Below are 27,318 nucleotides of genomic sequence, written 5' to 3'. Positions count from 1 at the left end.
AAGCTATTCCTCGACAAATACGTGTTAATATGGGTCCGGCGTTGCAGGTTTGTGGGTGTGCACACAACAGCACCGCTGCTGAAAAAAATCCTTGGGAAAACACTGAATAATGAAATACAATAAAAAACATGCTAAAATAAACAGAATAGAATAAATCTTTAACAAGACATTAACTTTCTTTTTTTAATTTCTTTTTTTACGTTTATTCAGGAAATCAGTTAAGAGAAATAAATGCTTCTGCACTCCGAAATGTCAAACTCAGTGAGGACTCGTGTGTGATGGCTGTGAATAAGCACATTTTCTTTCCATACATTTTAGTGGTGCACCGATCAGGAAATTTGAAGCTGATACTGATCTCCGAATTTTTAACACTAAGATCGGCTGATATCATTACCGATTTTTTTTTCTTAAAGTGTCCTTTGCCACACTTTTGCAAGTTAAATGCTGCAGTTACATGTTTATGCCCCACACAATAAAATTATGGTAACACTTTACAAAAAGGTTCCATTTGTTAACATTATTTAACAACATTACTTTAGTTAACATGAACTAATGAACTTAATGTTAGTTACAACATATACTAATACATTTTTAAAATCAAAAGTTGTATTAGTTAACATTAGTTAATGCACTATGAACTAACATGAACTAACAATGAACCATTGTATTTTTATTAACTAACATTATGATTAATAAAGGCTGTAAAAATATATTGTTCATTGTTTGTTCATGATACCTAATGCATCAACTAGAGCCCGACCGATATGTGATTTCTGAGACCGATACAGATTTTGGAGAGGGAAAATTCACAGATTACCGATATGGTGGCCAATATATTTAATTTTTCACCGATTTTGCACCGATATGACTATGCAAAGGTACTCAGAATGCTGCTTTCTTAAACAAATATTTTTATCAAAGAATATTTGACATTATTATTATACATTGTCAACAAATTCTAGAAATGAACACTGAGAAAATAAAGAATAAATAAAAATACAATAAATAGCTTAATAAACATCAGTACTGTATGTTTAGTATAAGTAAATTGCTGACCATTAAAATAAAGAATAAATAGAAATAAAATAAATAGCTAAATAAACATCAGTACTATTTAGAATCAGTCAAATGCTGGCCATTTAAATAAAGAATAAATAAAAAATAAAATAAATAGCTAAATAAACATCAGTATGGTTTAGTATCAGTCAAATGCTGACTATATTAATACTGCCAAATAAAGAGATAAATAGCGGCAGCCATGTTACACCGTATTCTGCTGTACAAGTTCAGGGGAAACTTTCAGTGGTGGAAAACCTAAATATTACATTTTATAAATGCAACAACTGGAATTGTTCGGTTGAAGGGGGTACAAAACAGTTTGGTGAATACATGTTTACACATTAGCTTCCACTCAGCTGACAACAATGAAAGTAGCTACGTGATTAGCTAGTTAGCTATAAGCTCGTTGTCCCGGAGAGTAAAAGACGGACGTTGTTTATTTTACTTTCCAGCATTGCGTCTCACCAACTAGGTAACAACATAGCGTGAAATCAACACTCAACAGACACAATCCACCACCGCACCGTTGTCTGCTGAGCTGCAAAAAGATGCTCTGATGTTTACCTTTCAATCTGCTACATTACTGACTGCACTGACAAAATATAGCTGGCTAACATAGCAAACAGATGTGATAAACATGAGTGACATGGTTGTCAGGGACAGGGTTAATGTTATATTAGTTATATTGAAAAGGGAAAATGATGGGGTCATTGTTTATTAAGTTTCCAGTATGTATTTCACAAACTAGTTAACAACTTACTCCACCCTGTCTGCAGAGCCACCGTCAGTTCAGCTCTGTAAATAGTGGAGTTGGAGCGTGCACTGCTGGACAAACTATGTAATGACACCAATTCTAAAGCATTGTTTTCTGCATTATATTTTCTGAAAAAAAGTTTTCATATTGGCGCATATCGGTAAAATATACGCAGATACCGATATATTGGTGAAAGGCTAATATCGACCGATATATCGGTCGGGCACTAGCATTAACTAATGGTAAAGAAATGAAACTTTTTTATAAAGTATTACCAAAACTACATTAAAATTACATTAATTGTGAATTGCTAACATTTATTTGTATTGAAAACAGGATGAATTGTTCTTTTGTCAATATCAAAAGGTCATTGTGACATACTAGCAACCAAAAACCATAAGAACATCACACACAGAAGAGATACTTTCAAAAATAAGAAAGACATATCCATTACAAGCGCTAAAACTGCTCCAGTGTGAAATCATTAATATCTATGATTTGTTTACTGTCTTTGGCATCTTGTTGTAACACAAATCATTAATTATAAAGCAAATGCTTGAAGATGCGGTGCCGTTATTGAAGGTTAAACAGTTACATCTTTTATTAGTGGTTTTGTGACCAACATTAATCTGATTTAAATTGGGATCCTCACAGAATAGCGCTGGGATAAGTGACTGATGATGAGCTATTTAGAGCACCTGGACAGCGCTCATGTTGAAGGGAGAAGCTCAAACAGTCTCTATCGCTCCACACGACGTCCGATTGTCATGACTCGCGTTACATCACGTGTATTCAGAATTGTATTTGCATGTTTATTTGTTGTTTAATTTGTTTTTATACCCATTTGCAGCCTCTTTATCCTCTTCCTGCTCACTGTGCAATGAGTCAGAATTACTACTGTAATGACACTAGAAAATGGGAAACCTAATATTCATACACGTGTAATTCTTACACATAAAAAAAACAACAACTGCAGATTCATGTGAATTACATCATGTATGAAAGTTTAAAATCGTGAATGCTTAGAATTGCCAACAACTCTGTCATGCTTCAAGGGCTGAGAAAGCGCTCAATCATTAGAGGAGCAGTGAATGTGTGAATCCCCGCGTGCTGCAAAAAAAATTGGCCCTGATTCTAGGCATGATCGGCCGATCGCTGATCACGGATTTAAGATGAATATCGGTCAGATCGATCGGTGCACCCCTAATACCTTTTTCTCTACTCATAAAGAAGACCTAATTTGTTGTGTATTACACACACACTTGTGCATTCTCAGCACTTCTCACTCATACTTCTTAATGATCACAAAACAGAAGGGAACTTATAATGTGAGTGTATGTGAGGGAGAGAGAGAGAGGGAACTTGTGTGAGTGTAATTGGGGGTTAAATTAAATGAAGGTGGATCACCCGCTGTGACAATATCGGTTTATTTAACTAGATAATGGGAGTGGTGTGTAGTGTGAGTGTGTGTCCTATTCAGAGCAAGTTCACTTTCTCACACTTATCTCTTTCTTAGAGACACAGCAGAGAAATGACATGGCTCTTAGTATAGTGTGCTGTATTTTAGGCCTGTACTGGGCCCAAAACCACTAACTCACACTGGGAATCATTCTGTTGGAAAAGTCCAGGCTTCAGGGTTTACACAAGTAGAAGAGAAAATGCATACACATGGCTTGTCTTACCGCATAGGTGTGTGTGTGTGTGTGTGTGTGTGTGTGTATGCATTCCCATGGGATCAGATTACTATCATAGGGACTAGTAACAGGAGAATACACTGGAGCTTTTTTCATCTTGTCCATATCCTGAGACTCACACACACTGATGCAAAGGGGTTTGTTTTTGGACGTTGCTAAGGTAATATTAGGTTGCAATATAAGTACACCTGATTTAGGGGCAACATCAGTATTTCCAATAACTGTGTGTGTGTACATGCATAAGCTTTTGTTTTTGTGTGTGTTTTTGTGCTTTTGTGTGTGATTTATTGAAGTAAATTAGGGTTTCCTTTTCCTGCTTTGGTTGTGCAGCAAGAACTCCAATCAAAAGTCCTATAAATCTAAACCTAATTCACCCTGACAATCACAAAACCCCTCTCTCTTTTTCTCTCCTTCTCTTTCCAGCGACTTCTAATGGAACACAGGAAGGCTTGGAAAACAGAGAAGGTGGGGTTTGTAGCACGAGATCCATGAAGATCATCATGAAAGTGGGCCAAGGTGAGTCACACACACACAAAAACCATTCTTTATCTCCAGCATGTCCAAAGGTAAAGTCATTTAAGCCCAATTTGGTAGATGATTAAATCAGCTGACTCATTAACAGCAAATTACATTGCAGTTAAACATTATCCAAGTTAGCCTGACCTCATCTCGCCCACACACTTGTATGTACATTCTCTTTCTTTTCAATGTATACACAGAACACATATACATACAAGAATACACACACCTTATTTGTGTGTAACTCTAAGTGTGTGACTTTAAGGGGCCGTTCACACAGGACACATTCTTGTGTTCATCTACGCTATTTTTTTATTGTTTTTATAGTAAACATGCACTAGGCAGACGTCTTTGACAATAAACTCTCTGTTTTGATTTTTTCAACATCTTGCAGTTAAACTTTTTAAAAAGTGTCTTGAGATACCTGCATTCTGTTCCATTCCATTGCACTCCGTCTAGCTGTTTAGAAACGCAAGATTGTGTCCTGTGTGAATGGCCCCTAAAGCTTTTCATCAAGAAAGAGTAATCTGTAAAAGACATGAAAGGAAAAAATATCCCAACACCAAAACCCAATTAATACAGCAAGCATGTGCTGTTTCTCTTCAAGTTTTTAGAAATCACTGTAATTGATTTTCTAGAAGTTTTTTGTTCTTAATTTGTGAGTGCCAGTAATTTACATGTTGCAGATCCAAATGCGCCAGATCCAGATTTAACGGACCTCCCAGAGCGGGACCAGGACAATGAGATCAAGGACCCCACGACAAGCCCTTCCCGCAAAAGAGACAGAGACAGAGAGCGAGACAGAGACACAGAGGGAAACGGATCCATAATGCCCGGCAGAGGTAAGGAGACAAAAATGATCTGCTAAAACTGATTATATTCAATTTTTCCTTCAGTTTGGTAACTGAAGAAAACATGGAAGGAAAGGAAATATATTTTATGTAATAGAAAATGCAAAGTAAAGTCTGCGGCAGGGTGGCAAAAAATAAATACGTTTTTTTTTTTTTTTATTGTATTTTTTTTTGCTTTATTTGAAGTGCAAAAAAACAACACACACTTTTTTCCTTAAAAAAAAATAAAGGCAAAATCCTTTTTCTCTTTATTTTAATTAACTTATGATGTGTCTCTTTATTTCCCCCAGACAAATAAATAGATAACTATGGTAATCAGGATTTGTTTTCCCCCTACGCTAAAACTTGGCCCCAGTATATAATGCTTTGCAGACTATATCTATATTGAGGGCCGAGGACAGTCTGATCCACTAAGTTCAGCAGTGGATCAGAGAAGATTTACCACAGCATGAAACTACTGCATTTCACCTAGAAACTCATCAGACGAAATACAGCAATGCAGAGCTACTGCCTCCCTCAGGCAGCTGCGTGTGTGCAAGAGAGAGAAAGAGAGACAGGAGTTAATGTAGCATATCTTTATCACGTCCTAGCAGCCATTAACCTACGGGAGGTCTAACTTCATTAGGGAATAGAGCAAGAGAGAGAAACCAAAAAAGAGATGCTTTCTCCAATCTTTAGGGAAAACAGAGAGACACGCTGCGTCTCGCCGATGATCACTCTAGTACTGGAGGTCAGATAGTTCTGCTCTGAGAATGAAACATTAGACCCAGCCATTGACTACTGTTGAAGGAATAGCTCACCTCAAAAATGAAAATTCTGTCATTGTTTATTTACCCTCATGTCGTTCCAAACTGTATGCTCTTTTTCTGTAGAACAGAAAGGGGGGAATTCACCAGGAATGAATTGCGGCCATTAAAAGCGAATTTGTTTTGCATGCGCAAGGAATAATGCAGATCAGGTAACGGCGCGAATACAGCCACAAAATCGCTGCTGAACGCAATTTGCGCACGCAGTTCTGATATTGCAAGCTGATTGTAAGTGCTATATAGCGGAGGATGCCACAGACCACCGTTATTTGACACATCTTGCTGGGACTGTACACCATCACTTGCACTACTGATCCAGACACCTGAATCATCTCTTCGCCGAAAGTACGCTTGACTACATTGCATATCTGGATATATGACGGATTATATCGTTCTTCTCCATCATTTGATCATTATTTGATTAATTACTGCTTATACAATTGATAGAATATGTACACAAAAATCTCTTTTAAACTAAATTTGCTTTACAGACTGGTTTCACTTGGCGGTAACTGCACGATGTAAATGTAATTTTTGTGAATGAAGCGCAATCTACAGTGAGCCTAATTTTCATGGAATGGAGGCATGTTTGCATGGAATGGAATGACAATGACCTCATTTAAATACTCAAAACAAAGCACAATTTCAGTGCTGATTGCAGCTGCAAAAAGAGATTGCAGATAGTTGGTGAATAAGATGCAGGTTTTTTGTGCTATAATACCAGGTGCAAAAGTGGCGCAACTGTTTAGGGAATCTGCCCCAAATTGAGGTATTTTGAAGAATCAGAACGCATCTCTTTTCCATTTAATGACAGTTCATAGTGACCATGTCTCTCAAGCTCAAAAAAAAAAAAAAGTCAGTCAGTTTTGTGAGCGAATTGTTAAGTTTGATTGGTGAACAGTCTAAAAAAATTTTTTTTTAAAAATCAGACAAATTTGGTTTTCAAGTTCAACTCACTGATTCAATGATCCAGTTGTTGAGTTAACAGCTCACTGGAGGGGAAGATTATCAGCGAATAATGACTTGTTCCTCACAGAGTTATCATTTAGCTTCAGAAGACTTGAAATATATCGCACGAGTCACATGGACAACTTTTATGGCGTTTTGTTGTCTTTTTTTAAACTTGACAGATGTGTTCACTATGTACTGTTGTTTTATGAAAAAGAGGAGCATTAAGAAACTTTTGTGTTCACAGTGGGTGAGTAAATAATGACAAAACTTTCATTTTAGAGTAAACTATTCCTTTAAACCAACTTTTTTTTTTTGTTGTTGTTTTTTTTTTTACCGTTGGTTACTCGTTTGGCTATTGTGCAATGCCAGCAGCGCAGAGCATGCTAAAGTTCTCCATAAAGGAGCGTTCATTGCTGGACTAAAGTTTGGCAGGATAATTCAAATGTGGGTGTATGTTGTTTAGCATCGTACCACTGTTAAATATACTTTGACAACATGGATTTTATTGTCAAGGACAAATGTTCCTGTCTATTTTTTAATGTGTATTTAGCTGCAGGACTAAAACAGAATCTTCGGTAGCCGTTTCAGCTGGCAGCGCAACAATAAACTTATTTTACCAATAGTAGCAGTTTTATTTACTTCAATACTAGCTCAGTGCCAATGGTAACAAACAGAGGTTTGTTCCTATCCAGTTGGCGATTGTCAGTTATCTTTGCCTCAAGCAACAGAGAGTGACTCTAATTAAAAATTATATCATCATTTATTCACCCTCATGTTGTTCCAAGCCTATGTCTGTCTTTCTTCCATGGAACAGAAGATGAGTAACTTTTTTTACTCTGCTCTTTTTTCCTTACAATGAAAGTAAATTTTGACTGTTATGTCTCCTTTTATCTTCCACGGGAAAAAGAAAGTCATACAGGTTTAGAACAAAATGAGAGAGAGCAAATGGTGACAGAATTTTCATTTTTGGGTGAACTATACCTTTAAGTGTGTCACTAACATTTTGTTCTTTCTGATATGTGACAAGGAATGGGATTCGGAATTATGATTTTCACAATATGCCTTTTTCATTCTCTCTCTCACAGATACGAGGAACCAGGATAACAATGCAGGTTCAGTGGAAGGGATTTTTGGCTCTAAACCTGCTCTCTTCGCTGCCATCGGAGCAGGCTGCGTCATCTTCCTCCTCATCATCATCATCCTCATCGTCTTACTCCTCAAGCTTCGCAAAAGAACCCGCAAGCACTCGCAGCCCAGGGCCGGGCCTGCCCTGTCTCTCAGCACTCTGGCCACGCCCAAGGGAGCCACCCAGGCTGGCTCTGAACCGAGTGACATCATCATCCCCCTGAGGACAACAGAGAATAACTACTGTCCACACTATGAAAAAGTGAGCGGAGACTACGGACATCCAGTCTACATAGTGCAGGAAATGCCCCCCCAGAGCCCTGCCAATATCTACTACAAAGTCTGAGAGAAAGAGAGAGAAGCAACCGCAATAAGAACATGTTTTTGTAAGGTATCCTAAATCTTTTATTTCACTACCTAACCCCATGTTAGAGAGAGGATGGAGAAGGAAAAGTGGAAAAGAGGAATGGAAAAAGACTGTGGATGATAAGCCTCTCAAATTTCCTTCCCTCTGTCCCTTTCTGAACACTACACTGTGTGTATGTGTCTGTGCTGGTCTCTCTCTGTTTGTATGAAATGGCAAAGAAAACCCCCCACAGTGTGTGTGGCACTCAGGCACGGACTTCACTGCAGAAGAACAGCCTTTAACCAATCACAGAGGGATGCTAGATTGACATCACAAAGCAGGATGCTCTCATTTGTCTCATTTGTGTGTTGTTTTCTACCTAATAACTCTTATTTTTTGCCTCTTGTTCACAGTGTTTTTCTGTATCAACCCAATCCTAGCAGCTTTCACACAGTGTCTCTCTCAAAACAATTATGTCTTAAACACTGCTATAACCTCCGCTCTTCTCTTCACGCACTCAATATATCCTCTCATCTCGTTTCCTTAAGTCTCTCCAGATACCCAGCCATTTACACAACCGCAGAAGCAGTTGAATAAAACACATACGCGCACACACATCGGTGTTCACGGGTCAGTACGAGCAGCCTCTCAGTGGAAAAAAGTGTGATTGAAATGGAGAATTTAAAACCCAAAACAGTGACAAATCTACATGAGACCTTCCAACATAGGTTCTGCTTTAGTAGATGGATTTTGTTCATTTAAGAATTATTTCAGTTGCAATTCTAGCAGCAGAATACAAGTAGATATTTGCTGTCCGTAGTCAGTGATGCGTGTGAAGTGCGGAATAATATTTGTATTTTGTCATTATTTTTTCCTTTTTTTTGTGTTTTGTAAATGTCAATTTTTTATTTTTTTTTATTTTATTTGCCTCTACACCACAAGCCTATGACCTCTTTTCAGTCACAGAACATTGTAATGCATATCTTTGCATAATTTAGTCCACTAACATTTTTTTTATTATTTTTTTTATAATTCATGCCCCACGGTCTGCATGTAGACATGGATTGTATGATTGTGTGTATGTAGAGTACCACACAAAAGCCAAAAATCCATAAACATACAAAACATGATATTATGCCTTTACCTCTCCTTCCTGTTGCTCTCAGATATGCACATAAGTTATCCCTTTTAGCATATAAACACACTTATTCATATATTTTTCATATATATTCCACGAATCAGCGAGTGAAAACAAGTCCACCATATCGTCATAGAAAAGCTAGTGCTAAATCTATTTTTATATGGACGGCACGTGAAACAGTAAACAAGAAAGAGTGGTGGCAGGTGTTTTTACGCCTTTGCTAATCTAAAATTAGCAGCATTTGCATCTGTCCTCCAGCGCAGCCAATCAGAGAAAGCCAATGTTTCTTTCTGGTGTAATAGATTTTTTTAACATTATTATTCCGTTTAGGGTTTGGTGCTGTTGTTTTTGTTTCCTTTCTTATTTTAGTTTCTAAGGCCCGAGATTCTGTAAATATAATGTATGTTGGGAAATTTTTTTTGAATATAAAGTTCCATTTTATTAGAGTCCCTGTTTATGGAAATATAATTAGGATTTTTGAAAATGCAAAAACTTTTGTAAATAGGAGTCTTTTTTGGAAAAAGACATTTTGTATGTAAAATGTTTCCCGTTTCATGCTTTTCTCCTTTTTTCCCCCCTTTTGTTGGATTTTGATTAAGGAGACAGAAGTCCCTGTAGAACAGGTTTTAAAAGGTCAGCCTAAAGCAGCAAAAAGAGCATTCAAGTCCCTTCATATACACACATGTACACACACACTTTATCCTCACAATTACACAAGGAGATACTGGTCTTTTTGTTTTGTTTTATTTTTACAAATGCTGCAATAGAGGTCAACCAGGTCAACTATTTTATGCCATGGTTCATGGAGAAGGTAAAGAGAAGAGTTATTACTCAAGAGATGCCTGAACACGCGCACACACACACACACACACACACACACACACACACACACACACACACACACACACACAGACTGAGCAGCCACACAACATACCTACACAAAAAACACAATCATATACAATACAAGCACCAGCCTACATGAACATAACTAAACCAGCAACAGCTAGTGTATCTAAACTGAATATTTCATGTTGTGTGTTCGCCTGAGCAGGTTCTCACAGTAGATTGGCTCTTTATTTAATTAAATTGAAGGAGCACTTGGCAGAAATTCATGCCTTTGTTTTTACCCATAGAAATGCAAAGTAGGAATGGCCTCACAAATTAGCCCTTATCCGTTAATGTACCATTTGGAATACTATGTAACCAAAATACAATATAGCTACAATGTTTACCCCAGTTCTGACATAAACAGCAGTTTTCCTCAAAACCTAATTAACAGCATCATCTGTGAATTGCTGTTCCTGTAGTTTTACTGCACGGCGCCGCAGTAGTGGGATCTTATTCAGTAACTAACTCAAGTTGGAGGCAGCAGTGCTTTGTAGCACACTTAACAGCTGTAAGGTAGTAAGTCCTCTCTATTCCAGTCTAATTCTGTGTTTAGACACCTGTGATGTTGTGTGCACAGTTCTTGCAGCCATTCGACAGCAGAACTGAGAAAATTGAGCTTTTTGACATCTGTTAATTACATTTTTCCTGGTGAGTTTCACTAAGGGTGACTTATTTGAGGAGAATGTATTTAAAACCCAAGCTTTCACACAAACACACACATTCTCCCCCCCTCAGGCATAGTGGCAGATTGGTGGCGACTTCTGACCCTCTAAGGATTATCATAATATTATGAGAGAGACAAATCTAATGAGAAAACCTTTCCCTGGCCTAGATCCATCCACATCACATACAGTTCATCCGCTCTTTAGCAAAATGTACTTGTTCTTAGAGGGGGTCAGTGCAGTGGAGGCCTAAGGGCAACCGCAACTTCCACAAAACATTTTCACAGAAAAAGGTTTTGCAGCACATTGTTTCCTCCTGCCGTTGCTGTTTTTTGTTTTTTAATTATTATCATTATTCAGTGCAACTACATTATTATTGTTATAATTTTCTTTTACTAAAATTCTGTTGCAGATTTCAGTATAATTGAGTTCATTTTTGATGTATGTGTTGGCAGAACTGATGCCGCCCCTGGCAACAGCGTTTTTTTTTTGTAGAATTCAGTGTCCTCAGAGTTCCCTGATATATGACACTAAAGCCAAGTCTCAGCCCTCAGAAAGCATTTTAAAAGGATAAATAAAGTTTTTTCCTATGGAAGATGCTGTTCTCTTTCCTTCCTGCCTGCTGTCTGTGTGAGAGAATGAGAACTTAAGATGTGTGTGTGTAGACAGATGATTGCAGCAGTTGGTTTCTGTCCGATGTCATATTTTCTATCTTGAATACACACAAATACACAGCACACACATTTCAAACACAACAAGCTGCCTCGGCAAGTGACTCTCTCTGTCAAAAATATTTCATTATGCCACAGGGTATTTGTCCCTGGCCATTCAACACTCGCACACAAACACTTTGTTTGTGCCCGCACATTAAAGTTTTAGTGAGTCTGCAGTCAGATGGTGGCTGGAATGCGGAGAAGAAAAAAAAATCCATACTTCCATGAAGTATGTGGAAGATATGTCGTCTTTTACTGCAATCTTGTTGTGACCAGCATTTTGCTGTGAAAAATATGTTTAACCATATTTCTGATGTGTATAGTATGGTTGACCCAAAAATACAAATGTTCTCCTGGGGGATTCAAACATTTGAATGTGCAAGGAGCAGTGAGTGAGTGGGCCAAATTTCTGAGAAAATGATTAAAAAGGGGGTCCTTGCAAATACTCATGTCAGGTGACTTGGCATAAAAACTGGCATCTATTCAGAATCTTTATCTAAAAGTAACATGTCAGCATTTTTTGGTGAAGCTGGTTTATTATCTTTTGCATTCATGAGATTTACAAGCTGAAAAATAGAAAATAAAAATATTATTTTAAAGAGTTTTATTATTTAGGCTGTAATGTATTGGAAAATAGCAATTGGATGTATATTTATGTTTATGATATCATCAAAAAATTTAAGCCCTATGCTAATGACTGCAATACAAATGCTCCATACAACTATTTTGACCACTGGGGTGGGGTTGAGTAGTGTTCAAGTCTTACAGATATAATGATGATTATGACAAATTGGGTCAACAACAGAGGTATAATTGTATTTAGGAATGACACACAATTTACTATATTCACTATTACTTAAGAATGCGTAAACTTGTGTGTGTGTATGTGTGTGTGAAAGAGAAAATAGGAAAGACTTAGAGAGTATTAAGCAAGTCATGTGACGGGTGATCAATCTGCACAGGACTGATATTAGATTTACTGCCCACTCACCCCTAGTGCATTCTGGGTAAATGCCGTGGGCTCTGCAAGCTTCTATCTGCTACTATTACAGAGCCCAGAGGGAGATAGAGAGAATCTACAGAGAGAACCAAAGGAGGGGGTTAAATGGGTAAAGTTAGAGATAAGTTGAAATACCTGAAAACAGCGATGGAAAGAAAAGTGAAGATACGCAAATGTGTGAAAGATTGATTTTATTTTAGTGTGTATTTGATGATTCAGTGTTAGCTGGAAAGATCCGACTGAGGGCACTGAAATCTCTCCTCATCTCCTCTCATCACTAATCCAATCAGACTCAAATACTGAACTGCTCCCAGCAGCTGCCATCAGATCACACTTGATTATTATCACAAGAAATGGTGTCCTACTATTTCCACAAAAGGAAAGTTCTCTATCCTTATATTTTCACATTTTAACCCTAGAATGCATATGCAACTTCACCCCCTAAAATGTATATGTGGGTCAAAAAACACCCAGGTGAAATCTAGATGCTTATTCTTTGTAAAACTACTTTAATTAACTTATGATAATTTTATTAATAATTTACATTTTTAATTCCTAGGTATATATTTTTTTAATTCTGAAGAGTTTCACACACACTAAAAATTGAGTAGGAGTTTTAGGTGAAAAAAAGGCTGTTTAATAACAGTAATATGGCAAATTTTCATGTTTGGTGATAAAATATTAAATGTTTTAATAACTCTACCCACACAAACACATACTGTGTAAGTATAATGGACTAGGATAAAATGTTTATTTCTTTATTTTATTTTATTTTTTTACAAAAACTTTATATTTTATAAAAATGTATAAAACTTACTCTATATTGCTTTTTACTCTAAGTGGTCCAGGTGCTAAAACCATGGTGCCCTTGCCGTGAACTAGGCATCTAACCTCAGGTTGCTCCATGATGACTGTATGAATAATGTAATGCACTTTGGATAAAAAAATTGTCTGAATAACAACTTTGTATACTTGTATAAAACACATAAATATAAACATGAACATGGTATGTGACATATATTTATAACCAATATGTTTCAAGTCTACTACCAGTGTTAAATGCATTGAATACCATAGTAAACAAATTTGGGTCATATACGACACACATATTCATTATACAGGTAGTGATGCAAACTCTCTTATAATATAGAAACCTATTCAACTAAATGTAAAAAAATTCACATGATCAAAGATACCTTAATTAAGGAAGCCCTGGAGTGTCAGATGACCACTTCTTGTGAAAATTACATCTAAAAAAAAAAGTTGCTGGGTCATTAGTGACCAGGGTTAAAATGTTCAATGACTTTTCTAAAAAGGTTGCTTTGGTTGGTTGAAAATGTTTAAAAGGAGTTTAAATGTGCAGACGGGTATGTGTAATATGTAATTATGCTACTCTGAGCTAATAACTGCAATACAAAATGATCCATATGGCTATACTGACTAATGGGTGGGGTCAAGTTATGTTTAGGAAAATTCCAAAAGTAAAAAAAAATATATATATATAGATATATATATTTTTATGATAAAATATATTATATTAAATCAATCTATCTATCTATCTATCTATCTATCTATACACACACGCACACACACACACACACATATACACACTCTACCGGTCAAAAGTTTTGAAACACTTACTCATTCTTTATTATAATTTTTTTCACATTTAGAATAATAGTAAAGTCATCAAAACTACAGAATAACATAAATGGAACTATGGGAATTATGTTGTGACTAAACAAAATCCAAAATAAATCAAAACTGTGTTATATTTTAGCATCTTCAAAGTAGTCACCCTTTTGCAGACATGTACTCTTGACATTTTCTCAACCAACTTCTTGAGGTATCACCCTGGGATGCTTTTTAAACAGTATTGAAGGAGTTCCCATCTATGTTGGGCACTTAGTGGCTGCTTTTCTTTATTATTTGATCCAAGTCTTCAATTTCAAAAACTTTTTTTTTTATTTTATTTAATTTTTTTTTATATGATTTTAGTTTTATAATGAAATAAATTTATATGGTGGCACAATTATATTTTTGTCTACAAAACTAATTTCAAACATTTAAGCATACGCCTTCAGATCAAAAGACTTTTAAGATCATGAGAAACATTTCAGTCAAGTGTTTCAACACTTTTGACCGGTAGTATATATATATATATATATACTACTTTATATTTACTAATATTTACTATATTTACATATAAAGAATTAGCCAAATTGTATTTTTTTAACATGGTGTTGGTCTCTCTCAGTGAATTTGTGTAGATCCAGGACCCAGAAAAAGGTTCATATGTGTCAGTGTAAGAGCTAAGAGAGCTGCAGTCGGGGAATAACACTTCATAAATATTAAACTATAACATTTGCTACCTTGTAAAGGACATAAGGCGAGACGGGTGCACAGAGAGTGAGAGAGAGACAAAGATGGAGGTGCACGGATTACACAGTTATTCCATTCTCTTCCTTTATTTGCTTTTGCTCTTTTTTTCTGTTTAATTGTTAATTGTTTTTTAATTGGTTCTGTGGAAACATCTCTTTCCCCCTCTAAATCACTGTTTCATTTACTCTCTCTTCTTTCTCTGTGTAGGACACTTTTAACACTGAACCCAGCAGGAGAACTCTCTTTCTCTCCGTCTCTCTGCTCTTTCTGCCCCTTAACTCACTCTAATTCCCTGTGATATGTAGGGGGGGAGTTTCTGGGTGGTTTCATTCATGTCCTCTCATTTGTCTATGTCAGTACAGCGGCAGCTTTCACTGGCTGTCACTATATATATATATATATATATTTTTTTTTTTTTTTACCTGAACGTCTGAAAATGGCTTTTTCGAGGGTTTATAATGTAATTTTTTGTGGACTGCACTTGTAACTCTACTGCATAACCAAATCTGTATTTTAGGTATAATTTATAATTTGAATAAAGTTAGTATTCTGCTTGTGTGAAAAAAGATTGAAAAGAGATTAAATAGGAGAATGAGCATGAAAATTTTAGTTGATCTTTTTGACAGGGTTTGCTCTGTATGTTGTGTGTAAGTTTATAGATGCAGGAATGATTTAGAAAAACTAAAAAAAAAAAAAAGAGTTGTGGAATTTTGGAACATTTATGTGTGATGTAAAATGTGGCATTTTTTCCACTTTAGTACCAAGCTACAGAAAACTCTATCTTAAAGAATAATCCTCTCTCTTTCTCACATAAACAAAAATGCATAACTATGTCACTCATAGATTTTTATTGGTATCTTGCCAAATTGAATTCCCAAATTGCAAATCCCTGTAATTGCCTAAAGGGAGTAAGTGTGTGAGTGTGTGTGTGTGTGTGTGTGTGTGGTGGGGGGGGGGGGTTTGGGTGTTATATGAGGACATTTTTTTAGGTTACAAACTGGTTATTACAAGGGTATTATGCTATAAATGTGGTTTATGAGGACATTTCTAGTGTCCCCATAATTCAAATCACTTAAAAAAATCATACTAAACTTTATTATTTTGAAAATGTAAAAATGCAGAAAGTTTTTTGTGAGGGTTAGGTTTAGGGTTAGGGGATAGAATCTTTAGTTCATACAGTATAAAAATCATTATGTCTATGGAGAGTCCTCATGAGGATAGCCGCACCAACATCTGTGTGTGTGTGTGTGTGTGTGTGTGTGTGAAAGACAAACATTATGCACAAAAAATATTTTTTTTTTTCTCAAATTTTTGTGTGACTCTGTGTACGTTTGTGTGAACCATATTCTCAGAGTTTTAGAAAAGTGGGACTGTAGCCAGTTCTTCTGCCAGTTCTTCTGCCCATTAAATGTTAATGTATTTATGATGAAGCCGCGTGGATGTGATAGCAAAGACCTGCTTGAGACTGAAACACTCGTCCAGAACTCGCAGAACCGCGCTCTTAAATTCTGTCTGACGTTGGAAAACCAGCTTGCTGGAAATGTGACCTAAATACCACACCACATGCTCACACAGTCACACACACACAGTCCCACAGTGTGTACGTATTGCCTGCTCTTCCCTCAGCAAACACATTCTGTACATCTCTTTGATGAGCGGGGTTTGTGTCTGTTTGTGTATTTATTTGTTGCAGGGTTCCTCAAATTGATGCCGTTGAAGTTGTAATGTTTATATACATCAATCATTTGCATTTTTTGCGTATCTTCCAAAAGTTTATTTTTTTTTTCGTGAAATTGAAAAAAAAAGGTGTGCCTGCAGATTCTTTCTGGCCTGATAATCGGAGTGTTTATCCTTGTTATCAACTTTAAATGCACATACACATAAGTATACATAAATATTGTCAATTCTAATCCAAAAATAAAAGACCAAAACGGCATGACTTATAATTTACTTGGAGTCTGGCTGGCTAAAGTCTTGGCATTGACGGTCTGCTGACTGCATTTTATAATGGCGGCAAACAAACCTGAAACTGTAATTCAGGAATTACCCACTAAAACTCTAAATCAGGATTTTACATCACATTAAAAATATAATTTAGGCCTTTATTTGGACTAAAGATTTAGTTACTCTGTATTTTTTAGGTTTCAAAGTTACAACTGTTGACCTATGATAAAAACGTATGCTCTGATGGTGTAAGAGGCCTTAAAGAAATAGTTCAATCCAAAAATTACAATTCTGTCATAATTTATAATCATGTTGTTCCAACCTGCATGACTTTCTTTCTTAGGCGGAACACAAAATATATATTTTGTATTAAATATTCTGGTCTGTCTATTCAATATTTCAGCAGTTGATAGTGACTCACATTAAAGCTTAAAAAAAGGAGCTAAAAGTAGTCCATGCAACTCATGCATCATATTCCAAGTTTGGAAGGCATGCAAAAGGTTTTGGTGACAAAAATCACCAAAAATGTAATACATTTTTCAGGAAAAAAATGTAGTGTCCATAAATGCTTTGAGAGAAATTTGTTCACAGTGGTCCACGTGTTTAAGTGCTAAAAACAACACAATAAACATAAGAAAGAAAGTCATATGGGTTTGAAATGTCCTGATATAAGAACATTTCTTATAAATCAACATGATTTGTGCAACTTATTGGGAAAACCAGAGCATCTGCCAAACCCTCAGAATGTAAAATGCAACCAAATCCTGTTCCAAATGAATCTCAACCCATATGAATCTTTTTTCTTCACTCTCTCTCCCAGAGAAGTGCTTTAAGGGTCAGGTTTTTATTGTGATTGCCATGTTGTAAAGTGAACTTCTTCAAATTTGTAAAAGCCAATGAACTGATGTCATTTCTATTTCATTTCTGAAATAGTGCCCTTAAACAGATGAGTTCATGAACTGTGAAAGCATCCCGTTTTCTGGGAAAACCTTTTGACAAAGCTGCACCAAAGGCCCAAATTCTAAGCAAAACACACCCTGAAATTCACCAATCATCAGCCAATTTATGTTAATGCTGCTACTTTGAAACCAGGGTTTCTGGAGACTCGGCGGCACTGCTGACAGACAGACTTATAAGCTCATCATGGTATAGCTTATAAGGTCATCTTGGGAGACTGTGTGTGTTTAGAGTTTTGATGAGGTGTGTGTATGAAGTTAGATAAGATCATTTATATGGCTGTATAAACCAACCCACAGTTATGTCCATGTGTCACACAGACACACACACACACACACACACACACACATTCTCTGTGGACACCAAGACAGACTGCCAAACTAGGCGTGTCAAACTGAACGCAGCACTGTGGAACCACTGTTTCAGCAGACTGGGGTCTTTATTTGGACTTTATTTGGACAATGGGTGATCATGTTTATAAAAACCTGATATTATATTCTTAAAATATGCGTCATGTGCCATTCTCTGATTTTTGTGTGTTTGAGTATGTGTGTGTGTGTGTGTGTGTGTGTACATGATCACATTTCTTGGTTTTCCTGGAATAGTTTAAAACTGTCACACAAATCTAATGTGACTAAACTGCTGTATTTTCTCTCTCTCTCTCTCTCTCTCTCTCTCTCTCTCGCTCTCTCTCTCTCTCTCTCTCTCATTGCACCCATCAAAAGATAACACGAAACAGAAAAAAATAAAATAAATAAATATTTGATTATTTATTCAGTAGCTTAAATAACAAATTTACAATCAGTTACACCATTCCTTTGTAGGTGAACTCAAAAAATAGCTTTTCTGACCATAGGGTAAGTATAAGACACTTAGGCTTAAATTAATGTTCCAGGTAAGCTCAAGCAACAGCATTTGTGGCATATTGTTGATTACCAAAAAATAACATTACAAAAAATAAAAAATAAACTTATTTGGACTCGTCCCTCATTTATTTAAAAAAACAAAACAAAAAAAATTGCAGTTACAGCAAGGCACTTACGATGGAAGTGAATAGGACTGGTCCTTAAAATACACAGAGTTTCAAAAGTACAGTTTAGCCATAAGACAAGATGTTATATTGTTATAAGTTGTTATATAGGAAATAACTTTACACAGAAAAGATTAATAAGCGATTATATCACACTAAAATCATGTTAACATGTACAATGTATACAGTGGCGTATCCAGGACATTTTTACTGGGGTGGCCAAGATGTGGCACAGACCTAGTGTGGGGTGGCGATACCGGGAGAACCTTTATGAATGGCACATGATCAAAATGTGTAAATATCGCATTGCTTTGCTTCAACATCTACACATGTAGAATAAATGAATTCAGCATTCACTGAATTGTTTGTATTCAATATCAGACTGTTGTTTTGACATTTGACAGTTTTCTATTCCTGTTCTATTTCAACCTGTTACAGTTTCTTGGAATCTTTGGTTTTTTAACATAACATCCATTTTTAAATCAGTTATTGTTTAGGAAAAGTCAGTTACACATTTTTAAGAGCTATTCTCATTGTAGATAATTAATCTGCGTATAACATCAGGTATAGTGTATAATCATAAAAAGATACAAGTACAGGTGATAACTGATTGAGGCGCAATTCAATCAATCATTCAATCAATTATTCATTCATTTATTAGCTATAACTGCACTGTCCAGCAGAAATATTGTTAAATTGGGTACAAATCAGTGTGTGAAATTGGCTATGAGGGCTTATAGGTGTCTGTCTGGAAACCCCAAAATTGCAGAATGAGCTCTGAATACAGTAAAAAACAAAACTCTATTTACAGTGTCTACTCAGCTTTATTTTCCACATGTTCTGATAGCTTCAATTACTTTGAATATTACCAAATAAAATAGTTAGTCAAATCATTTGCAGCATTTAAGTGCAATTTGCCCTGCCTCTGCATATTTAAAATGTCAAATAAGGTATAAAAACTTTGAAGATTTTATTGGTCTGACTGACCAATAATACACATAAAGAGCTCATAAATAACTCATGTAAAGATTTAAAGTACAGTCACAGCACAAACCCTTCCATTTCACACACAGGTTAGCCATATATATAACTTTAGCTATTGAACATATACATCTGTAAAACGCTTTACACACCTCCGTCATTAAATCAGAAAACATGGCATTTCATATTTCATGTCAATATAAAGATAACATGTTGAATGTGGTGTAGGGTCTAGCTTACTCTTTAACCTAGCCACTGTAACAATGAAAAAATATTTTCACATTCACATGGAAATTCGGGATAAATTAAAGGTTAGATTAAATGAACATACCTCTCAAATAACAGCTTTCTTTTTGACCACAAATCGACGTCGTCAACTCATTAGAAATTGGAGGTAGATGCTAGCTCGTGTCAGCTTCATGCTTCTGACCGACCATTATACTCCAGACCTGGCGCCCACTGCCCGCGACCTGCGGCACCTGCTTGGCCACCCGTGGCCTGCCCCTCCCCCCACTGATCAAAGATCAGCTCACACAGCTTCAGTCCCACCACTACTATAATGTTCAGAAATATAAAACTGACCCTGGCTCTAAATCAACAAATGACCTGAGATGTCATCTTTGATTGACAGGTGTTTCTATTGGTTCTTCGTTCTTGTGTTGATGAACACGATGAACTACCAATCAGTTCTGGGGTGGCCACAGGGTGGCCAATGAGATTTCAGGGGTGGCCCAGGCCACCACTGGCCACCCCCTAAAATCGCCACTGAATGTATAACATGTATAATGTTTATGTCTTGTGGCTATACTTTTAAAACATTGTGTATTTTAATGTTTATGTACTGGCCTCCTTTCACTTCCATTGTAAGTGCCTCACTGTAACCCAGATTTTTATTTTATTTTTTATTTTTAACAAAATAATGAACCCGAAATATTACTTTAATCATCTATCATTATGTGCATATTCTTGAATTACAAAAAAATAATCATTAAGTTCAACCTAAACTAATATGGAATGATATCAATGAAGCCATTTGGATTGTATTTTAAAAACAATGCAAATAAAAGTCTTTTCCTGTTCATCTGTAGGCACACAAGTCACTCGAGTGATGAAAAAACAGATTTCTTGGTCAACAAAAGACAATTCAAAGAGTTGACAAAGCAAAATCCGACACTTAGCACAAAGATCATCTGGTTCCTATCATGGTTTAATTTTTTTATTTTTCTACTGTCTGATGAAATCATCACAATACAACATTTGGCCTTTCTTGAAAGCATCTGCCAAGATGTATGCATATGATTATGATACATGAAATTTAATTTGTTTTAGACCCCGCCAAACAACCACTGTCAATATGGTTTTCCCTGTATACAATACACGAACAAGAGAACATTGTTCACACGCACATTTGCACACAACTCATGTCACCTGCTAACATGTTTAAACCATCACAAACCTGTTTATATGCCTGAAGCTATACACACAAAAAAGTACTTAAACAAGCATTAAAGAAAACCTTTGCCAAAGCTTCTCGCCTTTGGTAATGTTTGCTGTACATGATATGTACAGCACAGGCACTTAATATCAAAAATCACCCACTTTGCAATAAAAAACCAGGATCTGGCTTTAGTTTCTTGCAGACTATAAACCACACTCATTTCCTCTTACCCAATTCTCCTCCTATGCATTATATTAATTGGCAAACTAGTGAAATTTATTTAAAGAGGAATCTCTGCACCAAAGAGCTCATTTAGCACTAATATTAATCATAATTAAGATGATGAATGGTGCATGTGTTCTAGCCCTACCTGCGGAGATAAATGGCATTAGAATGCGCCAAGCATATTAAAGTTGTGCCGCAGGATAAGGTTAAATGGGCAGGTTTGCCCCAGTCTCTTTGGCCTATTGATGAGTTGAATACATTCACTAACAATTGTTATCACCAAAAGGTAATCACCGTCTTCCTAATCATGTGCATTTATTCAGGTTATGTTATCATCATGGATGTTGCAGGCCATTTGTGTATTTTACCTCTGAGGGTTGACTGAGGGTCTGACCCATGTCAGTTGTAATTAATTAATTGATTATTGATCAAATTATGCAATAGATTTACAATTGTGTTTAAGTTTTAGGTCACTAATGTACCATATGCATTTACAGACACAAATGCATTCTTAACATACATAACTAATAGTATATTTCTAACTTTGCTCTGTTGCGTTTGGACGTATTGTTCTCTCTCATGTTTGTTCCAGCTGGTCTGCCTTAACCTTAAAGGAAAGATATCCCTCTGATTTGTCTGTCTAATGATGTCATCACAGGGATTGTTTGGAGTTTTGAGAGTCAGTTGACTAAGTCAGAGGGTATCTAAAAGGAGAAGAGCCCTCTTGAACTATGACTCATCTCTGACCCATATCTTCAGACCAACTTAGTGTCTTAAAAAATATAATCTTGGAATGATTACATTAACGTAATTGAACAGAACAACATGTTTGGACGTTTCTAGAATTATCTGTACTGTTCACCTATCAGAACACTGTACTTGTAAGAGATGTTGTCAATTAATTTGCATATGCCTATAATTAATTGTTTCAGTAGTCTAAAGGCCCTGATATACTTATGGAGAAGTTCTTTTTCATTCTTCGTTCAGGGGTTCAAAGAAGTTCTAAACAGCTGGGTAACGGTATACTGCTCATGAACATTCCGCCACACCGCTGTATGAGGCATTTAGAAGTACATTTAAATACGAGGACGCTACATTTAATACTCTCTTTTTAAATAATTGTATTATCTTCCCTGAGGTCCACTTATAATGTTAGTAACATTTTTTTGTTGTTGTTGTTGCACCAAACAGACATAATTTAATCATATATAATAATTTTCCACCCTGTCTCTGTCCCTCTGTCTGAAACGCCTGTCTCTGTCTGGCCCTTTAAGACTTCAGTGTAAATGCCCGCTGTTGTGATTGGCTAACATTGTGCAGCCCTTCCAATACAGCCATATTAGAAATGCAATCTGAAGAAAATTATCTTCAAACAACATTATAACACTATAACTCCAACACATTTCATCTGAATGCATCCACCTTTTCTCTCAAGCAGCACCATAAACTATCAAACTGTCATGACATATGAAATATTCATGAATGAAATTGGTAACTGACGGCTTTTCGTCCAATTGTCCAATTTTAACTGTACCATCTTTTAATAACAGTTCCTTTGCAAAGCTTGAATCATATTTTGACTGTTTCACAAGCAAGAATCCATGCTGAAATGTTCTGAATACCAAAGGTAATACAATACACAGTGATGTTGGGTGCTTCAACAGGCCAAAGTAGAGACACTGGTCTCACATCTTTAGTGTTTGTTTACACACAGGACTGCACATGTTTCTCCTAGTCAGTGGCAGCAGCAGAATGAGACGTGTTTTAAAAATTGCGCTTATACTGCTCTTAAAACGTGGTGCACATAGTCTGAAATGCATCAAAACGATCAAAGACATCCATGATTACAAAGATCAACACTTAAAAATAGCACAGATGGTTCAAAAAACAGTCCTTCAAAACAGCACAACAGCAAGACAGCACAGCTGGATGAAACACAATGGGGATCTTTTTTAGAGTTATAACATGACATCATCTTTTAAAAGTGGGGCGAGATGTATGATAATGGTCAAAGCAGTGCATGTTTATGTAGAAGAATATTTAAATCCTGACAGGCATTTATGATGACACTGATACTATTGCAAAGATGAGTGTATAAATGTTTTGATGTGCAGAATAAAGACAAAACAATGATGATAGGCTTACTTTGGGCAGATGTGTGAATGGCTTTCGCTGCAGATGCCACATGAGTGAATGGGCACTTGAGAGTATTTGAGTAGATTTGATTCCTTTTGTAGACTAATTAAACAAACAAACAAAACAAAAAATTGCATGACATGGTCTTGGATTATGTCTCTAAGCGTATGATCGTACAGATGTAGGTAAATTTACAACAGCTTGCTAACAACTCTGGATGCTGGTGTGTTCATGTTGACTGATCTTGACTGACTGAAAAGTCAGCCTCAAAGTAGGTGGAGCTTCAGGTCACACCTACTAATGAAGTGGACCAATGGCAGCAAGGTGTTTAGCAGCTGGTAAGAATTTTTCAAATTGTGGGATGCCTCTCCAATCTCAGTTATCGTGCTCTTCCTCGCAATCATCTGTTGCACTGACGATACTCAAGGATTAATGGAGTTTTTGAGCATTTGCTTCGTCTCCATGTTCTAAAGCTGCTTAGTTATTCAACAGAAAAATCTGACATCAAACTGAAAGAAATACAATGCAATGCAATATAAAAAACCTACTATTGTTGGCTCCTTTATGTTAAATTTTTTGTTTTTTCCTAATTTTTAAGTTGCTTTTGAGAAATGTTTTTTATTTTTTTATTTAATTTTTAAACATTATTAAGCATCAACATAAATCAATACTACGGCATCAGTACTGGTCGATGTTCTGAATATGGTTGTGAGGGGATGGTGGGGAGGGTTTCAAAAGTTGAAAGGGGTTGGTGTGATAACAAAAATTGTAAACCAATGCTGCCGTGTCTGATTCAGGTGCAAATCATCTGTCCTGCAGATGATGTTGGAGATTCATCCTGAACACTCATGAATGTTATGGGAGGTCTTAAGAAGTTGTGGCATGCAACGGCTGCTAATAAACTTTGAAACAGTAATAAGAGGTCAAGGTGTGAGGACAGTAACTCTAAAGGTTTTTTGGCCAGTAACTTTTAGGTATCACCAACAGGCCACATTGGGTGAGGAGTTACATGTTATGTTCCTCATATTGTCACCTGTTAACATACGGCTATAGGAACAAATGAGATGAGGTTCCCAACTTTCTGTTGCTCCACTGTAAACTATGATGAGTAAAAGACTATTTACATCAAGTCCAAGTTTGAATTCCTTCACACAGAGTCTGAAAACGTTCAATGATCCAATTTTTGTTTTTCAAAGGATATGCAAATGTTCTTGTTTGCTTGACTAAAAAAACTTACCAACCAATAAAATATTAGCTTTTGGGTCATGTGTCTGAAACTGGCAATTAAAAAGATGGTTGAGCTGAAGATATTGTTCATTCCTGAGGACAAGGAAACAATAAATCAATAAAATGATAGCTTTAGCAGCAAAAAACAAGTGGAATAAGAAGAAATGGTAGGCGATTTTATTATTATTTGCTTACTTATACCACTATTGTTACCGTAATACTGTAATATATTCCTATATCATGCTATCACACTATTATTTTACTTCCATTGTTCCATTCCAAGATGTTAATATGTAAAATATTTGTTATATTTTAGTGAAAAGATGGGAATTATTTTTTTTTATTTTGTGGATCATTTTAAGTAAAACAGTGGGAATTTATTCAATAAATATTTTCCACATTGAATACGAAAATATTTGAAATTCTACTTATCTGTAAATTTTACTCAGGATTGTTTGTTATATTTACAATGAGTCCTCAAATATGGATCTAGAAAAACTTTGAAAGTAAATTTCAATAAAGTATAAGATTAAGTAAAATGTACTTAACTTTACAATGCTGGTGTTCCCGGCATGTTTCGAAATAGTATTAATAGTTAAAATATTTATAGTTTCACTGTTTGCCATTTTATTTACACTGTTGCTATTGTTGTCACATTTATTATCTTGTTTGGTGACGTCTGGACTTTTTCTACTCAAATATCATTTTGTTGACTGTTTTTTGTACCAAGTGTTCAGATCAAATAGAGAATACAGTCAGACTCTTCTCGGCTTGTGTATTTTATTTCCTAAACCTGCCTGAGGTTACGTTGTCTCAGAGACAATTGTTTTAGCCCACCATCCACAGTGGCTGTTGAATGCCCAATTTTACAAGCCACATTTATTTTTCATATCCTGTATAGACTGTAATTTCTACTATATTTACTATATATAGTATAAATGAACATATATAGAGCATACAGTATATATTCTCATAATGGTAAATTTGAAACACACAGAGGCTAAAAAGCAGAAGTGCACAGAAGATAAATTTCTTGTTCAAGCGCCATTTCTGAGGCTGTACTGAATTATTATGACGACACATGAAACTTCACCTGAAGTCCCAATGCTGTCCTTTGCTTTGTATGGTAACATATACATCATCAAATATTAGGAATTTTAATGTCAAAATACAGTAAGTAGCATTCACAATGCATGTGAAACACAAACTGCTCCATGGAAATAAAGCTAAATAAACTCAGAGCACCTTCTGAGCAGATGACCAAAATTACCCGCCTCTGCACAAAAAGTACCTGCATGTGGCGGGTGCTAATTTTATACCCTGCTCACAGATAAGACAACATCTATTCAGCTCTCCACATCATTGGGCTGTTCAAAATGTGTCTTTAAGGAAAGTCTATCATGTACAATTATTCAACATTTACATATACAGTAATTATCATTTAAATGTTCCTAAATTATTTTAAGTACCATCACACCAAATGCATACTGTGAGTAAAAGTTCCTCTACTCAGAAATGTTTTAAGATAGTTTTAATCTTTCACTTCACTCATTCAATATTGTGGATAGGTTCTGGATGTGTTTAAATGGGAATTCAGTCTGCCGAGGCAGCTCTGCGTCATTCAGATTGTGAGTTTTTTCACAGTGGGTTTGTAACTGTTGACTGTGCCTCCCCTCTGTTGTGAGGAGACATGACAGCTCTTGTGCATGAGCTCTGAACGCTAGAATTTAAAACAAGCACTGCTTATGAGAAAGATGAGGATGCTGTCAGCCTCTTAATGCTGCTCACATGTTACAAGCATCTCTTTAGAAATCCTCCACTGATCCTTTTATCCTTTTGTTTCATGTCATTTAGACTCTGTACATGCTCCACCACAGCTCTCCCACTTTGATCTGACCATTTACGTATAATCTTTACCATGCCCTCAAACAGAACAGAGTACTCATGCTGTAGCTCTGTTCAGTCCTACAGTGATGCTAAAGGCAGCACATGGCATTTTAACTTAACTCACAATATTCATATCACACAAATCATCATTTTCTTAATATAATCATAACAGACTTATTATTATTATTTTAATCACAACAGACACTTATATTACATAATTAAATCCTAAGAGAACATTTTCCAATGGTTCTTTATATAAGTACCACAGAGGGCTTTAGCTGATGTTTGGACTGCCATTTGGAGAAAACAAGAGCAAAATAGTGAAACAGAAACAGAAAGAGAGAGGAGAGAGAGAGCATGTAAGTCATATATGTTTTGTTTTAAGGTGTGGCATTATCCGTGTTTCAGAAATAAACTGTTTAAGAGGGTACTAGCACCTGACATTACCTTCCCTTCCTACTAGGGCTAAGCAATGTAGCTTAAAAAATAGTTTCCATTCCAAAAATGAAAATTCTGTTTTTATTTACTCACCATTATGTTGTTCCAAACCCAAATGACTTTCTTTCTCCAGTGGAAAACAAAAGGAGATGTTAGACAGCAAG

General features: G+C 36.0%; 1 protein-coding gene across 1 annotated transcript in view; it reads left to right on the top strand.

The window, feature by feature from the left end:
• efnb1 (ephrin-B1) overlaps positions 1–9,315 on the top strand; it is a 79,028-nt gene extending 69,713 nt beyond the window's left edge. Inside the window, exons 3-5 of the mRNA XM_051667006.1 lie at positions 3,931–4,023; positions 4,713–4,868; positions 7,720–9,315. Of these exons, the coding sequence (XP_051522966.1) occupies positions 3,931–4,023; positions 4,713–4,868; positions 7,720–8,105 (635 nt within the window). The 3' untranslated portion in view covers positions 8,106–9,315. The remainder of the gene's footprint in view (positions 1–3,930; positions 4,024–4,712; positions 4,869–7,719) is intronic.
• Positions 9,316–27,318: the final 18,003 nt, after the last annotated feature.

The sequence above is a fragment of the Myxocyprinus asiaticus genome, chromosome 3, assembly GCF_019703515.2.
Source record: "Myxocyprinus asiaticus isolate MX2 ecotype Aquarium Trade chromosome 3, UBuf_Myxa_2, whole genome shotgun sequence".
Classification (NCBI taxonomy): domain Eukaryota; kingdom Metazoa; phylum Chordata; class Actinopteri; order Cypriniformes; family Catostomidae; genus Myxocyprinus; species Myxocyprinus asiaticus.
Note: the sequence above shows the minus strand (reverse complement) of the source record. Positions and strands in the feature narration are given on the sequence as shown.